At 37.2% G+C, this 15542-nt stretch overlaps 1 protein-coding gene across 1 annotated transcript in view; it reads right to left on the bottom strand.

Moving 5' to 3' along the window:
• Positions 1-3357: 3357 nt before the first annotated feature.
• The window catches only part of rel (v-rel avian reticuloendotheliosis viral oncogene homolog), a 54499-nt gene continuing 42314 nt past the window's right edge, over positions 3358-15542 (bottom strand). Inside the window, exons 10-11 of the mRNA XM_062058819.1 lie at positions 14609-14683; positions 3358-6428 (exon numbers count right to left, since the gene is read on the bottom strand). Of these exons, the coding sequence (XP_061914803.1) occupies positions 5554-6428; positions 14609-14683 (950 nt within the window). The 3' untranslated portion in view covers positions 3358-5553. The remainder of the gene's footprint in view (positions 6429-14608; positions 14684-15542) is intronic.

The following is a 15542-nucleotide window of genomic DNA, read 5'->3' as shown; positions in this document are numbered from 1 at the left end:
GTAATATTCTTTTCACAAAATACAACCAATAGTACGTTAATGTTAAATCTTACTTGTGAAAAGTAATCCCCCGATTCTTATTTTCAACAGTCCGCTCATTTGAGCAGGAAAACACTGAACACCGGCATCTTTGTTTTCTACCTGTCAACTGTCAGTTTAGGCTGCTCGCCGGCTCCTCATCACCACTTCAAGATGGCGGCCAAATTGCTCGCGTCACAGCAGCCAATGCTGCGTCTACTTATAAGATGTCTATGGTTATAAGGTCATTGCAAACACGGCAATCTGTTGCGTCCACTGCAGTTCGCTACCTTATTCATACTTTTTGTCAAGTGATTTTTTTTAAGCAGGGTTGCATGAGGTACCTAGACATAACGTTACGTTAGTCAATGTATCACACACAGTAACGTAACGTTAGACGGCGGTCAGCAGCACCGCATATTTTAGTTACCTACAAAAAGACAAACATAGTCAAATAAAGGTCGGTTAAAATGTATACTATATTAAGAATATGTGTACATATTGCATAGGGCCCTGGCATCTAAAAAGTACAACTCTGTTCATTGTTATGTTCATGTATTTGTTATGTTTTTCATATGTATGCACACATCAACACACATACAGTATGAGATGAGATCAATGAGATAAGATAAGAACAGGATAGAAACTGCTGTGGAACTAGTTACAATGCAATATGCCATGGAAATACAATGTTAACACTTTTGTGCAAATAAGTACAGGTGCACTTGTTTTTTCAAATGTGTTTATTCTGTAAAGGAATGAGTTAAATGTTTAAAATGACTGGTTAATAGTGCTATTATGAAGTGCAATGTCAGCACTATTTTTTTTCCTGCAACTTCAAATGCACTTGTTTTAATAAATAAATACAGCGTTTTAAAAGCATACACAATCTGTGTAAATATATTAGTCTGTGGTTAAAAGGACTTGAAAGGACTCGAAACTCAAAATGCAGGACTTGGGACTTGACTTTGGACTTGACTTGGGACTTGAGGGCAAAGACTTGAGACTTACTTGTGACTTGCAAAACAATGACTTGGTCCCACCTCTGCCTATGGCTATTGTATTGCAAATAAACATCTTTTTTTAACTACTGTATGAATATTATTGATACTTCATTATAAAGTTCACTGATTCATTCCTTGCCCTAAGTGAAGGGAAAGAAGAGTGTTTTATTGTGCCATTGTAACTGATTATTACACAATAGGCTATTCCTCCTATACTGGGGTCAATCTACAGTACTTCTCTATGTAACTAACTGTAAATCACCACAATGGAGGTCTTAGTATGAGTTTGTTGCATGTACATCTAGTTGTGGCCGCAGACACACTAAATCAGGGGTGTCAAACGCAAGGCCTGCGAACAGGTTTTATCCGGCCCACGGGATGAGTTTTCTAAATATAAAAGAGAGCTGAAATTTTTGAATGAAAGAAACTGCTGTTGCAAATGTGTCCAGTAGATGTCGCAATAGCAATTCTTTGTATCTATGTAGATTATGCTACATATGTAAAAAAACAAAAAAAACACATGATGTTAGTACAACAGTACATCCTGTAGTTTGGTTTTGATTTTATTTTTTTATCTTGATAGATAGAAAATGAACACCAATGATGAACATCATTTATTCAGAAAGTATAAATAACGACAAATAAAGGTAGAATACTATTAACCGCAACATGTAAGTGTAAAAAAAAACCCCAACAACATTATGATTTGTACATTTTCAGAATGGGCTTGTTCTATTTTTAAACAAAGAAAACAATTTGAAGTTGTCTTTATTTTTAAGTTATCGTGCTGTGATTTTACCAGTCCGGCCCACTTGGTAGTAGATTTTTCACCATGTGGCCCCCGATCTAAAATGAGTTTGACACCCCTGCTTTACAGTATAAGGTGGAGACCAATGTTCCCTCAGGTCTGCACAATTGCGCACTGTTTACGCGTCCTCCGCGCACAAAATCCAAATCCAAAATCCAACCTAAACTCCAAACAAAATAAACACATAAGAATTTATTCTATACCATATTGCAATGCAACTCTGTGAGAGACAGGTGGTCCTAAGGATCCGCTGAAGGCATCTCAAATGAAAGACCTCAAGGCTTCATGTGGGCCCTGTATAAGGAGGATAATTAGCACAGAGTGTGTAATCAAATAGGTCATAAAATTTATTTTTGACATCTTCAGCTAAAGGAAGTGTGGGGGCGTAGGCACTAATGATGGTGGCGTATCTCTTGGAGGCTAGGGGAATACAAAGGCTCATGAGGCGTTCACTGATACCAACAGGGGATTCTGGTAAGTGACAGAGAAAAGACGATTTTATTGCAAAACCTACACCAGGAATTCTGGGAGCCTCTTCTGGGAGACCCTTCCAGAAGAAAGTGTATCCCTCGCCAATCTCATTGAGGGAATCCTCAGATGCCAGTCATGTTTCGCTGATGGCTACAAAATCGATGTCGAACCTCTTTAGTTCCGCTGCAATGAGCGCGTTGCACCTGTGTAGAAGGCCAACTGTGTGGCCTCTGGAGTCTGCTAGTGTTCGTATATTCCATGTTGCTATCTTCAGGTGTCGTGGGCAAGTACTGTCTTTGAGTCTTCTTTTTCTATTCTGACACGACGGGTGCGGTTACCCATCTGGGAGTAGTTTGGAGCGAGCAATGTCTAGGCCACATTTTCTAGGCTCGTCCTCAGGAAGAGGCGAGCAGCGCGGTCCCTCTACCAATGTACCAACTTGATACAGTTTAAGAGGTTGTTCAAACACAAAGTTTTTACAACGAATAAGGAAAACTAGCAATGATATTTATTGAAATCATCTCTTTATGTGAAGCGCAACTAACTTAACTATTTATGAGGAGAACTGTAGTATTTAGAAAACATTGATCTAACTGTGCTACAAACTGAAAACAGGAAGTGAACATATATGTGTAAGAAACTGTAAAGGAAGTGGAGTAGGGATAGGATTAAATAAGCTCTGTTTCTTCCTACTCCTTTTCAGACATGGAGAGATGGAAGGAACACATGTCATGTATCATGTTGAAACTGCATTAATGTTCAAAATACACTTAAACCAACCAACAACATCTGCAATAAACTGTGTTGCAAATATATTTTCTGTAGGATTCCAATTGTTTTTACAGTTTTCTTAAGTAAAAATGGCAGAATTTGCACATTTCCTGATCAAATGGCAGAAAACTGAAATGAGGCTGCGCTCGCCGTGCCCACGCTCTGATTGTGCAATCCTTGGTTGGTGCATGCCTGTTTGTCTTTATTATATCGTCATCAAAATAATTGTAGGAACATTTATTAAAAATAACTTTTTAAAGGCAGTCAATGACAAGACACCTGAGCAACGATGTTTATTAAAATAAGATTCTCCAGCAATCACCCCAGAAACATCCAACAAACAATAGTTCAAAATTGTCCTTAAATGTATACAAAACATAACATTAGCATGAGCTAGGCTAAAGATGACCTTGTGCAAGAGCTTGCTTGTTGATTAGCCGTGTTTTCTATCGAATCTACGAAACGTGAATGAATGAATGAATGAAAGAAACAACAACATATTTACAAGTGTGTCAATCAAACACATTACAAAACAGGAGGAAATAACACATGTGATTATCTGTGGTGTGACATAGTCATTACTAGGGAAAGTCACAACTTGTGTGCTTCCTCAAACTTCCCAATGGAAATTTTAGTACCTTGCCAGTTCACGAGCATGCTGTGAACTATAACAAACAAAGTATGTACAACAAAACAAAAAGAAAATGACAATACACTAAAAAGGGACAAGAGTAGTATGTGTGATTTCTTACAAAGCAATAAAAAAGGCCCCGACTGCAATGAGGTTCGACTTAGTTCAAAATCCCCAACCTTTATCCCACAAATAAAACCCAGAATGAATGAAAACATGTACACCTGATTCACTACAACCATAAATGAAAACAAATAAAGAAGTACATTCATGCAGTGTATCAATTTCTTACTTTTCTACAAATCTTTGGTACCAAAGTCTTCATCACAAACTTGACTTGTAATATATAATTGTATTACACTGTCTCAGAAAAGAACCACAAGGTGTCTTTAATAAACTAAAAAACAAAAACAAAACCAGACCTACAGAGTACTCGCAATCTGAAATGACCTTAAATATAATAAGATGTTTTCTGCTGCTTCAATTATTACATTTATCATTGGGTAAAAATGGCCATCAAAAGGGTTTGGAATATCTTCCCAACTCTGAAATTATACTGTAGGATGGATTGACATGGATTAGGGCCCAAAAATATGGATAAAATAACACTTGGGCCATTCCACCGAATCTGTGACATCAGTGTTTATTAAGCAATGTTTCTTGCACTTCTCATTTGATTGCATATTTAACAAATACTATTTTTAATTTCTGATCACTGGATAACTTGCATCTTTTTGCTTCCTAAAATGAAATATATTCATTTGAATTCTTAAGAAATTGTATCTTTTTTACATAGGTGTGTTTATTTTCTTAACAAAAAAAAATTAAATAGAATTTACATTTTAGTCTGGTCACATTACCTGCTCTGGCAAATGTGTAATACTTCACAAGTCACCTGTAGGCCATAAGTCAGTTCACCCAATTATTTGTTCCGTATATTCCATATTTGAACTTTAAATTGGAGGTTGTAAATGTTGAATCCCTGCAATGTGCTTAGTGTCCACATGCTATTAGCATAAACGCTACCGAAACTTTATTATATGTACAGTGTTACCTTGCCACTTGGCGGTTCACTTAGTGACGATTTTAAAGGTTTGAGTACCCATTGAAGTATTCATGTTAAAATGACATCAGTTTTAGAGTGTATGAAGTGTTTTAAGAACATAGGAAGTGATTATAAGTGTGTGTGAAAAACGTGGGCTTATAAAAATGTTAAATGCGTATTTTTTTCATATAAATCATATAATAAATAGCGCCCCTACTGTGCAAAAATTCATTTACCACAGGGGGTTCTGCAAAGTGGCCCCCGCAATAAACAAGGGAACACTGATTTTGGTAATTCTATCCTAAAAACTTTGAGTCCACTTACTAAAAGGGAGTCATCTGGGCTTCGTAAACTTACACAAAAATAAAAGGAAAGCTTCCTGAATATGTGTTCTAACTGATTTAGAGTTGGAAAAAGACATTAATGTACGTTTATTTTTGAGATAGTTACAACAAGCAAACGGCACTGATTTGGTGGAATAGCCTGAATAGATCTGATATAACCTGCAGTGTTCGCGCAAAGACTGAATATAACATGTTATTGCAAGCTTGTCATCAGAAAACATCACACCGACTGTAGATCAAAACAATGATCCACCAAACTGGAATTGGTAACTTTAACCCAGAGTGTAAATCCAGCCTTAATCTGGTTCTCTGACAGATTGAATCCAGTCAAGTCAAAGCAAATGCCCACTTCCTGCAGCAGACTAGGACCAGCACAATGAGACATGTCTGTCTTCTAGGCGATAGAACGCTGAATGGGACGTGACATAAATTCCTTAGGATCAGCTCTTCTTCTCTTTATGTCATTCCTTGAAGTTGCTGTTTTGACGACAAGGAATGACCGTCTCAACTCGTAACCAGTCTGTCAAAGTTGCAAAGTGACTCTCAGAAGGAATGTGGTTACTGGAGTAAGGATTTTTAGCACTTGGATTACAAGGGTGGGTTTTTCCACCACCATCTTGCCTTGAAACATTCATGCCATTGCTCAAAGGACAAGGAAGCAGGTTGGTGTAGGTGTTTCCCTGGCTCTCTCCAGGGAACGTCATGACAGGCAAGTTGGACTCTTGTCCCACTGGAATCTGGGGCTCTTGCTTCAGTTGGAATTCAGTTTGAGACCCTCCTACTTGGCCCTTCAAAAAGTCATCACTTTCCATCCCCTCCAAGAGTGGGAAAGATCCTAGCCCCAGAGCTCCCACTTCTCCAGCAGGTACAGGTACGGCGCATTCAAAGGTCTTCTGACTTGGGCTTGCGCTACTAAAATTGTTCCACATAGATTGGGACCCCTGGTTCTGGCTGCTTTGGTGGTTCTGGCCCCGGTTATCAGAGGCCCGTCCATCCCTCTGGGGATGCAAGTAGAAAAGTGGGTGGGACTCAGGCTGGCTCATCTCAGAAGTTTGAGGAACTGTCTCCAAGCACTGCAAGTCCCTCATGGAGAGCTGAGGTAACAAATTGCTTTCACAAGAGAATCCAGAGCCACAGTTTTGATGCTGTGGTCGGTTGTATTTGAGATGGGACAAGTTGGTCATGGCATTAGAAGGATTGACGGTGACGGTATCCATTGCGAGTACTGGATTGGGATTTGTCCAGGCATGGCTGACTGGAACATTCGCTCGGTATGGTTGGTTGAACGCCGCCGGTTGCTGCTGCAATGATGGAGTAGGCTGCCTCAGGTAAATGTCTGGAAAACACAATATTACACGACATTAGCCACTATATGTAAATGACAGACTAATTCATGCTCAATAAACAGTGGTATTTTCGTGTTTGTACGCCCCACTTTTTGTAGGATTTGATTTTCAATGAAAATCTTTGCCAAAATTTTCCCTTGATTTTTGTATACCGTTTCGGTTATCATATGGCCAAACATTGCACAAGTTCAAAGTGTATTTTGTGTTTTTTCTATGTTGATTTAATTAAAATTTTTTAAAAAAACCCAAAACATTGCACAATCTAGTCCCTGTTTTGTGGTAATAATTTTGTGTGTATAGAACTGATTGTTACATTTTACATTATTTGCTTCGGTTTTCGTACAGTTTGGAACGGATTACCAACAAAAAACCGAGGTACCAATGAGTATGGTTTTTTGATTGATTGAGACTTTTATTAATAGATTGCACAGTACAGTACATATTCCGTACAATTGACCACTAAATGGTAACACCCAAATAAGTTTTTCAACTTGTTTACGTTCACGTTAATCAATTCATGGTATCTAGTAGGGGTGTGGAAAAAAATCGATTCGAATTCGAATCGCGATTCTCACGTTGTGCGATTCACGATCGATTCTCATTTTAAAAAAATAAATTTTTTAAAATTATTTTTTAAATTATTATATTTTTAAATTAATCAATCCAACAAAACAATACACAGCAATACCATAACAATGCAGTCCAATTCCAAAACCAAACCCGACCCAGCAACACTCAGAACTGCGATAAACAGAGCAATTGAGAGGACACACAAACACGACACAGAACAAACCAAAAGTAGGGAAACAAAAACGAATATTATCAACAACAGTATCAATATTAGTTACAATTTCAACATAGCAGTGATTAAAAATCCCTCATTGACATTATCATTAGACATTTATAAAAAAAAAAGAAAAAGATTAATAGTGTCACAGTGGCTTACACTTGCATCGCATCTCATAAGCTTGACAACACACTGTGTCCAATATTTTCACAAAGATAAAATAAGTCATATTTTTGGTTCATTTAATAGTTAAAACAAATTTACATTATTGCAATCAGTTGTTAAAACATTGTCCTTTACAATTATAAAAGCTTTTTACAAAAATCTACTACTCTGCTTGCATGTCAGCAGACTGGGGTAGATCCTGCTGAAATCCTATGTATTGAATGAATAGAGCAGGGGTCACCAACCTTTTTGAAACCAAGGGCTACTTCTTGGGTACTGATTAATGCGAAGGGCTACCAGTTTGATAACCACTTAAATAAATTGCCAGAAGTAGCCAATTTGCTCAATTTACCTTTAACTCTGTTATTATTAATAATTAATGATATTTATCTTTGTGGAAACACTGATCATCTTAATGATTTCTCACAATAAATATATATTGAAACAGATAAATATCAATATGCAACACTTTATTTTTATATTTTCTCTAAGTGCACATTTTTCAAATTGAACATTTTCAAATGATCACTTCTAAGACAGTCTTGTGAAATCACAATATCCCATTTTAACTAGCTAGCCACTAACATTTTTTAACAAATCATGAATTACTTTGCACCATGTTTGTACAAATAATAACTCATGTAAAATACAAAAGTAAACTCTCAAATTTTTAAATCATGTCACACTTTGAACTGGACACCAAATCTGTTATCTGTTTCTTTGTCAGTTAGTGGGAAGCCTGGCATTGCATGCTGTTAACTAGTGTGTTGTACTCTGGTGTGTAACTTGACACTGCAACTCTGAGTGAGTCTTGCAGATGTGCATCAGTGAGGCGTGTTCTGTGTTTGTTCTTGATGAAGTTCATGTCAGAAAAGGCTGATTCACAAAGATAAGATTTTTCCTCATTGTTTGCGGAACCTTCTTAATCTTTTGGACATATTTTCACAGCAATCTGGCCTTAAGCTTGATTATGATACATGTAAAATGTTAAGGATCGGAAATCTAAAGGGAACGTCCTTTCGAATGGAATGCAAAGTGCCTGTTTTGTGGACAGATGGACCAGTTAACATACTTGGTGTTGTTGTCCCAGAAAATCTGGAAGATCTAGGCTCAGTAAAGTATGATAATCGACTAAGAAAGCTGGACAAAATTATGCAATTATGGAAAGGGAAATCCCTAACCTTGTATGGTAAAATGTCTATTGCCAACTCGTTAATTATTCCTCAATTTATTTATTTGTTTTTGTCATTACCAGCTCCATCACAAAACTTTTTTAAGATTTATGAGCGGAGGGTCTTCGATTTTGTCTGGAACGGCAAACCAGAAAAGATTAAAAGAAAGGTTTTGTACAAAGAGTATGAATATGGGGGCCTGAAACTTCTCAACCTTGAAGCTATGTGTCTGTCTTTAAAAGCATCAATTGTTCCAAAGATATATTTAAACATTGAGTGGTACACAAATGTCCTGTTGGACAAAAAACATGTACTGTATCAAAAGAAATTGTATCCTTTTTTACATGTGATCCCCTCCCAGAGAGTCTGCTGGGAAACATGGCGGGGTTCATAAAGGAAACAATCCACTCATAGTGGTGTTTTCAATTTTATGTGCCAGAAAAAAGAGACGATATTTTGCAGCAGTTAATATGGATGAACTCTAATATTGTAATAGATGGAAAGCCTTTCTTTTGGAAAAATATGTTTGAAAGAGGAATCATTTTTGTCAATGATATTATCAATGAGAATGGTAAAATTATGAAGTATGATGAATTTAGAACTATGTATGGTGATGCTTGCTCAAGCTTTTCATTTTATCAACTAACTGGAGTAATTGGGAAAAGATGGAAACAAATAATTAATTATGGAACTACTAAATTATTAGTTTGTAAACCTCTAATAAGAAATTCTAGTTGGCAAAAAGGAACTAAAATAAATAGAAAAATATATAATTTTTATTTAATAAAGAAATCTTTGAAGGCTGCCTCATACAACACAAATGGAAAATGGGAGGACTTTTTTGACTGCCCGTTGCCATGGGATGCCATATTCAAACTAATCTATAAAACCACTATCGATGTGCAAAATCGTTATTTTCAAATTAAAATTATTTATAACTTCTTACCCACAGGGAAAATGATAAAATTATGGAATATGACAGAGTCAGATGATTGCCGATTTTGTTGTCAGGAGCCTGAATCCACCCTGCATTTGTTTTGGTATTGTCATATTGTGTCTTTGTTTTGGGTGGAAGTTGAAAAAATGTGTTTAAGGATTGGTTTGTTTATGAAGCTTAATGTGGTTTCTGTTATTTTAGGAGAGTTCATTGACAATCATGATTTAGTCAATTTAATTATGGTACTCGGTAAAATGTTTATTTTTAAGGCCAAAAACAGATATTCACTTAGTATTACTTTCTTTAAAACATTTATTCAGTATTTTCTAACTTTAGAAAGTTACATGGTTGAAAACGATAATGATGCCAAAAAACATTAAAAAAAAGATGAGAAGTCCTCAAAGGCTTATTTTGAAAGTATAATTATGTTTATAGATTATATGATATCTGTTGTTGTGTTCCCTAATTTGAGTGACCTGGACATAATCTGGACTGTACATGAATGCTTATTTTGAAAATGTAATTTTGTTTATAAATTATATGCAATCTGTTGTGTTCCTTAATTTTTTTCTGTGTACATGAATGAAGGTGTGTGTTGCTGAGTCCGACTTGGACATTATCTGGACTGGGCCTGGTTTGAAAAACCCTTTAAACAAATCTAATTTCATTGACAACCTGGTCTGTTGAAGATAAGGCCCTTTTTAAAAAAATAAAATAAAATAAGATAAATAAATAAAAAACATTTTCTTGGATAAAAAAGAAAGTAAAACAATATAAAAATAATTACATAAAAAATAGTAATTAATGAAAATGTTAGTGGACCAGCAGCCTATACAATCATGTGTGCTTCAGGGACTGTGTCCCTTGCAGATGTGTTGCCTATGTTGTGGGAACCAGAATATTGGTAGCAGAAAGAAATAACCCCTTTTGTGTGAGTGGGTGTGGATGAGTGTGCATGGGGGAGGTTGTTTGGGTTGATGCACTGATTGAAAGTGTATCTTGTGTTTTTTCTATGTAGATTTAATTTAAAAAAAAATACTTTTTTTTTTTTAAATTTAAAAAAAAATTTAAAAATTTTTTTAAATTTTTTTTTTAGAACAGGCCCGCGGGCGACTCATCTGGTCCTTACGGGCGACCTGGTGCCCGCGGGCACCGCGTTGGTGACCCCTGGAATAGAGAATCGTTTCGAATCGGGAAAAAAAATCGTTTTTGAATCGAGAATCGTGTTGAATTGAAAAAAAAAAAATCTATTTTGAATCGAATTGTGACCCCAAGAATCGATATTGAATCGAATCGTGGGACACCCAAAGATTTACAGCCCTAGTATCTAGTTTCTGCTGCACGATTAAACCTGAAAGTCAAATTACAGTGGAACCTTAATTTAGGACCCCTCATCGTAAGAACCTTTACAAAAGACAGACTGAATAAAAACATGCTTTGTTGAACGAACCTTGTCTCAGTATACAAATGTTTCATTCACCCATTGTGTGCCTTGCATACATCCATTGTGGGCGGACTGACAATGCTCTGGTGCTCATTCAGTCAGCACAAGTACTGTCGTTAGCTACTGTGCCAAGTGCTACTTTTAGTGCTTTTAAAGTGTTTTTTTTTACCTTTTTATACAAAATCCAAAACCAGTGAAGTTGGCACGTTGTGTAAATCGTAAATATAAACAAAATACAATGATTTGAAAATCCTTTTCAACCTATATCCAATTGAATAGACTGCAAGACGAGATACTTAACGTTCGAACTGGTAAACTTTGTTATTTTTGCAAATATTAGCTCATTTGGAATTTGATGCCTGCAACATGTTTCAAAAAAGCTGGCACAAGTGGCAAAAAAGACTGAGAAAGTTGAGGAATGCTCATCAAACATTTATTTGGAACATCCCACAGGTGAACAGGCTAATTGGGAACAGCTGGGTGCCATGATTGGGTATAAAAGCAGCTTCCATGAAATGCGTGAGCAAATTGTCGAACAGTTTAAGACCAACATTTCTCAACGAGCTATTGCAAGGAATTTAGGGATTTCACCATCTACGGTCCGTAATATCATCAAAAGGTTAAAAAATCTAGAGAAATCACTGCACGTATGTGGCAATGCCCGTGACCTTCAATCCCTCAGGCGGTACTGCATCAAAAAGCGACATCAGTGTGTAAAGGATATCACCACATGGGCTCCGGAACACTTCAAAAAACCAATGTAGGTAACTACAGTTGGTCGCTACATCTGTAAGTGGAAGTTAAAACTCTACTATGCAAAACGAAAGCCATTTATCAACAACACCCAGGAACGCCACCAGCTTCGCTGGGTCCGAGCTCATCTAAGATGAACTGATGCAAAGTGGAAAAGTGTTCTGTGGTCTGACAAGTCCACATTTTAAATTGTTTTTGGAAACTGTGGACGTTGTGTCCTCCGGACCAAAGAGGAAAATAACCATCCGGATTATTATAGGCGCAAAGTTCAAAAGCCAGCATCTGTGATGGTATGAGGGTGTATTAGTGCCCAAGGCATGGGTAACTTACACACCTGTGAAGGCACCATTAATGCTGAAATGTACATAAAGGTTTTGAAGCAACATACGTTGCCATCCAAGCAACGTCTTTTTAACACTAGAAGTCCCAGCATTTTTCTGTCTACCTAGAAGACCCAGAGAGGGGTCATTTGGCCCGACGCTTTTCCCGAATACACTAATCACTCATTTTGTTATGGTAATGAGGCTGTTAGGGGCAGTTTGTCTAGGTAGACAGAAAAATTATACATGTGGGAAATGCCGAAAGGAGCAATGGCAGTGCCAGGATTGTGAGTGACTGCTCAAATGTATGTCAGTCACGTTTACATGGACATGGTTTTTCATTCTTTGTAAATATGCTTTTTTCTTTGTAAATTTTTTTTTTAAAACTATTTTTGGCACACAAAAATAACAATTGCTTCTGCAACAACCCTCCACACCAAAACTGGGAAAACAGTTGCTTTTTCATTCTTTGTAAATATGTTTTGTTTTGTATTTTTTTTAACAATAAATGTCAGAGTGTTGATCCCTTCATTCTGTTGATCCTTGCAAAAACACACACAACCTACCTCAGAACTAAAGCTTGAGCTGTAAGGTCCCCTCCCCCACACAGGCTCAAGTGGCCCCCTGCCGTGTGCCACCAACAGCCACATTTTCATAACAAAAGGAGTGTCCACAGGGGGGACTAGGGGTCAAATGACCCTCTTGTGTGTTTTCTAGGTAAAAGTGTCAATTGACCCTTCTCTGGGACTTCGCGTGTTAATAGACGCCCCTGCTTATTTCAGCAAGACAATGCCTAGCCACATTCTGCTCGTGTTACAACAGTGTGGCTTCGTAGTGAAAGAGTGCGGGTACGAGACTGGCCTGTCTGTAGTCCAGACCTGTCTCCCATTGAAAATGTGTGGCGCATTATGAAGCGTAAAATACCACAACGGAGACCCTGGACTATTGAACAACTTAAGCTGTACATCAAGCAAGAATGGGAAAGAATTCCACCTGAAAAGCTTCAAAAATTGGTCTCCTCAGTTTCCAAATGTTTACTGAGTGTTGTTAAAAGGAAAGGCCATGTAACACAGTGGTAAAAATGTCCCTGTGCCAACTTTTTTGCAATGTGTAGCTGCCTTTAAATTCTAAGTGAATGATTATTTGAAAAAAAAAAAAAAAAAGTTTCTCAGTTCGAACATTAAGTATCTTGTCATTGCAGTGTGTTCAATTGAACATAAGTTGAAAAGGATTTGCAAATCATTGTTATCTGTTTTTATTTACGAATTACACAACGTGCCAACTTCACTGGTTTTGGGTTTTGTACTATTTTTCTAGTTTTTATAGCTCAGTGTGAGGTCAAAAAAGCAATGGAAAAGTGATGTGTGGTTTAAAACTCCAGGAAGTATCCACAGAGGTGTCGACACTGCCTTCTCCCCACTCTTTCTGCTGCACACCAAAAAGATTAACCTACAGAGTAACATGGATTTACATTTTTTATTGCAGCGGCCTGGCTGTTAAAGTTGAGGAGTTTTGTGTTTTCAAACTGTGTGTGCGTGTCGGCAGGGCACAGCAAATGAGGACAGTTCAGCTAGTTCTTATTGTTTTGGCTTTGTTATTAAATAGAAAGTTGATCATCTTCTTGGTATGTTTGATATCACATCACCCCGATTCTTGCTTCTCTGCATTGGCTTCCTGTTCGTTTTAGAATTGATTTTAAAATTGTACTGTTTGTTTTTAAAGCTTTGAATGGACTAACCCCAAAGTACATCACAGACCTCATCCAAATTAATGCTACAGCTCGCTCCATGAGGTCCGAGGGCCAACTTGTGGGCCGAAAACTAAGCTTAAGACTAGGGGAGACAGGGCCTTCTCTGTTGTTGGCCCTAAACTTTGGAATGTTCTGCCCCCTCATGTCAGAATGGCCACCACTTTTGAATGTTTTAAGTCTTGTCTTAAAACCCACTCTTATTCTCTGGCTTTTAAATCGGCGTGAGTCTTGTGGTCCTCTGTGTCGTTTTTTTTGTTTGTTTTTTTACTTGTTTAATTTTAAATGCTTGTAATTTGATTACCTTTTATTATTTCTTTTTATGTGCAGCACTCTGTAAACAGTTTTGTTGTTAATAGTGCTGTATAAAAAAAGGGGATTGGATCGATAAGCAGTACTGTATAGCGCTTTATAATGTGTTCAAAGTGCATAGACTTCTACTAAAATATAGACTTTTGTTGATGTTGGTACCCATGATCATGTTTACATTGTTTTGTATGGGGAAATTTTGCTTCAATAAACACATTTTTCTATTAGGGAACCCTGTTCAAAAACCAAGTTCATAAATAAAGGTTCCACTAAAAATGCACAATATAAGAACAAGGGGATGACAACAGAAATGCTACAACTCAAACTACATTTTCAATCATTCTTTTCAGTCATTTTTTATGTTATTGATCCTGATCAGGGCTAAGGGAGTTTTCCAATTAATCACATACAGTATTTACAACATCACTGAACTGACCCAATACTGGGTGATTAATTCATGTGTGATTGCAAACCATATAATTAGTAATAGGACAATTGTACTTCATAATAATATTTGAGTTGTATTTTTTTTTTACCTTTCTGCATTTGATTTCTGGTGGTCGGTGGTGCTGCCTTTTGCCTGCTCATAGCCAGACCAGAAAATGGAACAGCTGAAAATGCAGAAACACCTTTATCAAATGTATTTGTTATTGACATAACATAATGTGCATACAGTCAAAAGTTAACATATACTCATTATGCACATGTCATATCAATTTGGGCCCTTACAGGAAAGACTACACTTTTTTTTGCCCATCATCCATATGTCTTTCTCTTTTCTGTGCATCCTAAATAGTGAACAACTGCTAGCATGAGGCAGCTAACAATGCAGGCAACAGGGATTCAACTTTTCCGCGTATGAAGCCCTCTACTGAACATCAGAAAACCCCTAACAACGCTTCATTTACATGCCATGACCTGCATATGAGTGATATGGTTATCATCACACTGAGTAACTACTTTTCTGGTGTAAAAACACATCGCCTTGCTCACAGCGACTCACTTACAATGTGTCACAGCACTGAGAGGTCATGCTAACTACTCGAGCTGCTGCTAAATCGCTTTTGAGTTAGGAAACGTTTTAAACTTTGACATTTCACCTGCTACCAGCTAATAATTCAGACCGACTGAAGCAAAGGATTGTAGCTCAACTTAGACTTGATGAAATTACTACGAAGACACGGCAATATGCTCATTTGCACTCAGTATTTATTTTACATGAGCGCTATTCTGAATTGACCACCTAAACGGGGAGCACAAATCCAGTGTAGAAAGATAAATCCATCCCGTCAGTCGGCATCCCAGTGAGAGCGGACATTGGAAGGGACTGTTTTAATTATGTTCTTATTTTGTTGATAAAGCATTTAGCACTTAGCAATATGACTGGATCTGCCTGGCACCCAGCCTCTAAAACTTGTATCTTATCCTGTAGTCGTTGGCTCTCACAAAGTCAGCCATGGATGCGAATCC

This window comes from Entelurus aequoreus, linkage group LG09, assembly GCF_033978785.1.
Source record: "Entelurus aequoreus isolate RoL-2023_Sb linkage group LG09, RoL_Eaeq_v1.1, whole genome shotgun sequence".
In the NCBI taxonomy this organism is placed as follows: Eukaryota; Metazoa; Chordata; class Actinopteri; order Syngnathiformes; family Syngnathidae; genus Entelurus; species Entelurus aequoreus.
Note: the sequence above shows the minus strand (reverse complement) of the source record. Positions and strands in the feature narration are given on the sequence as shown.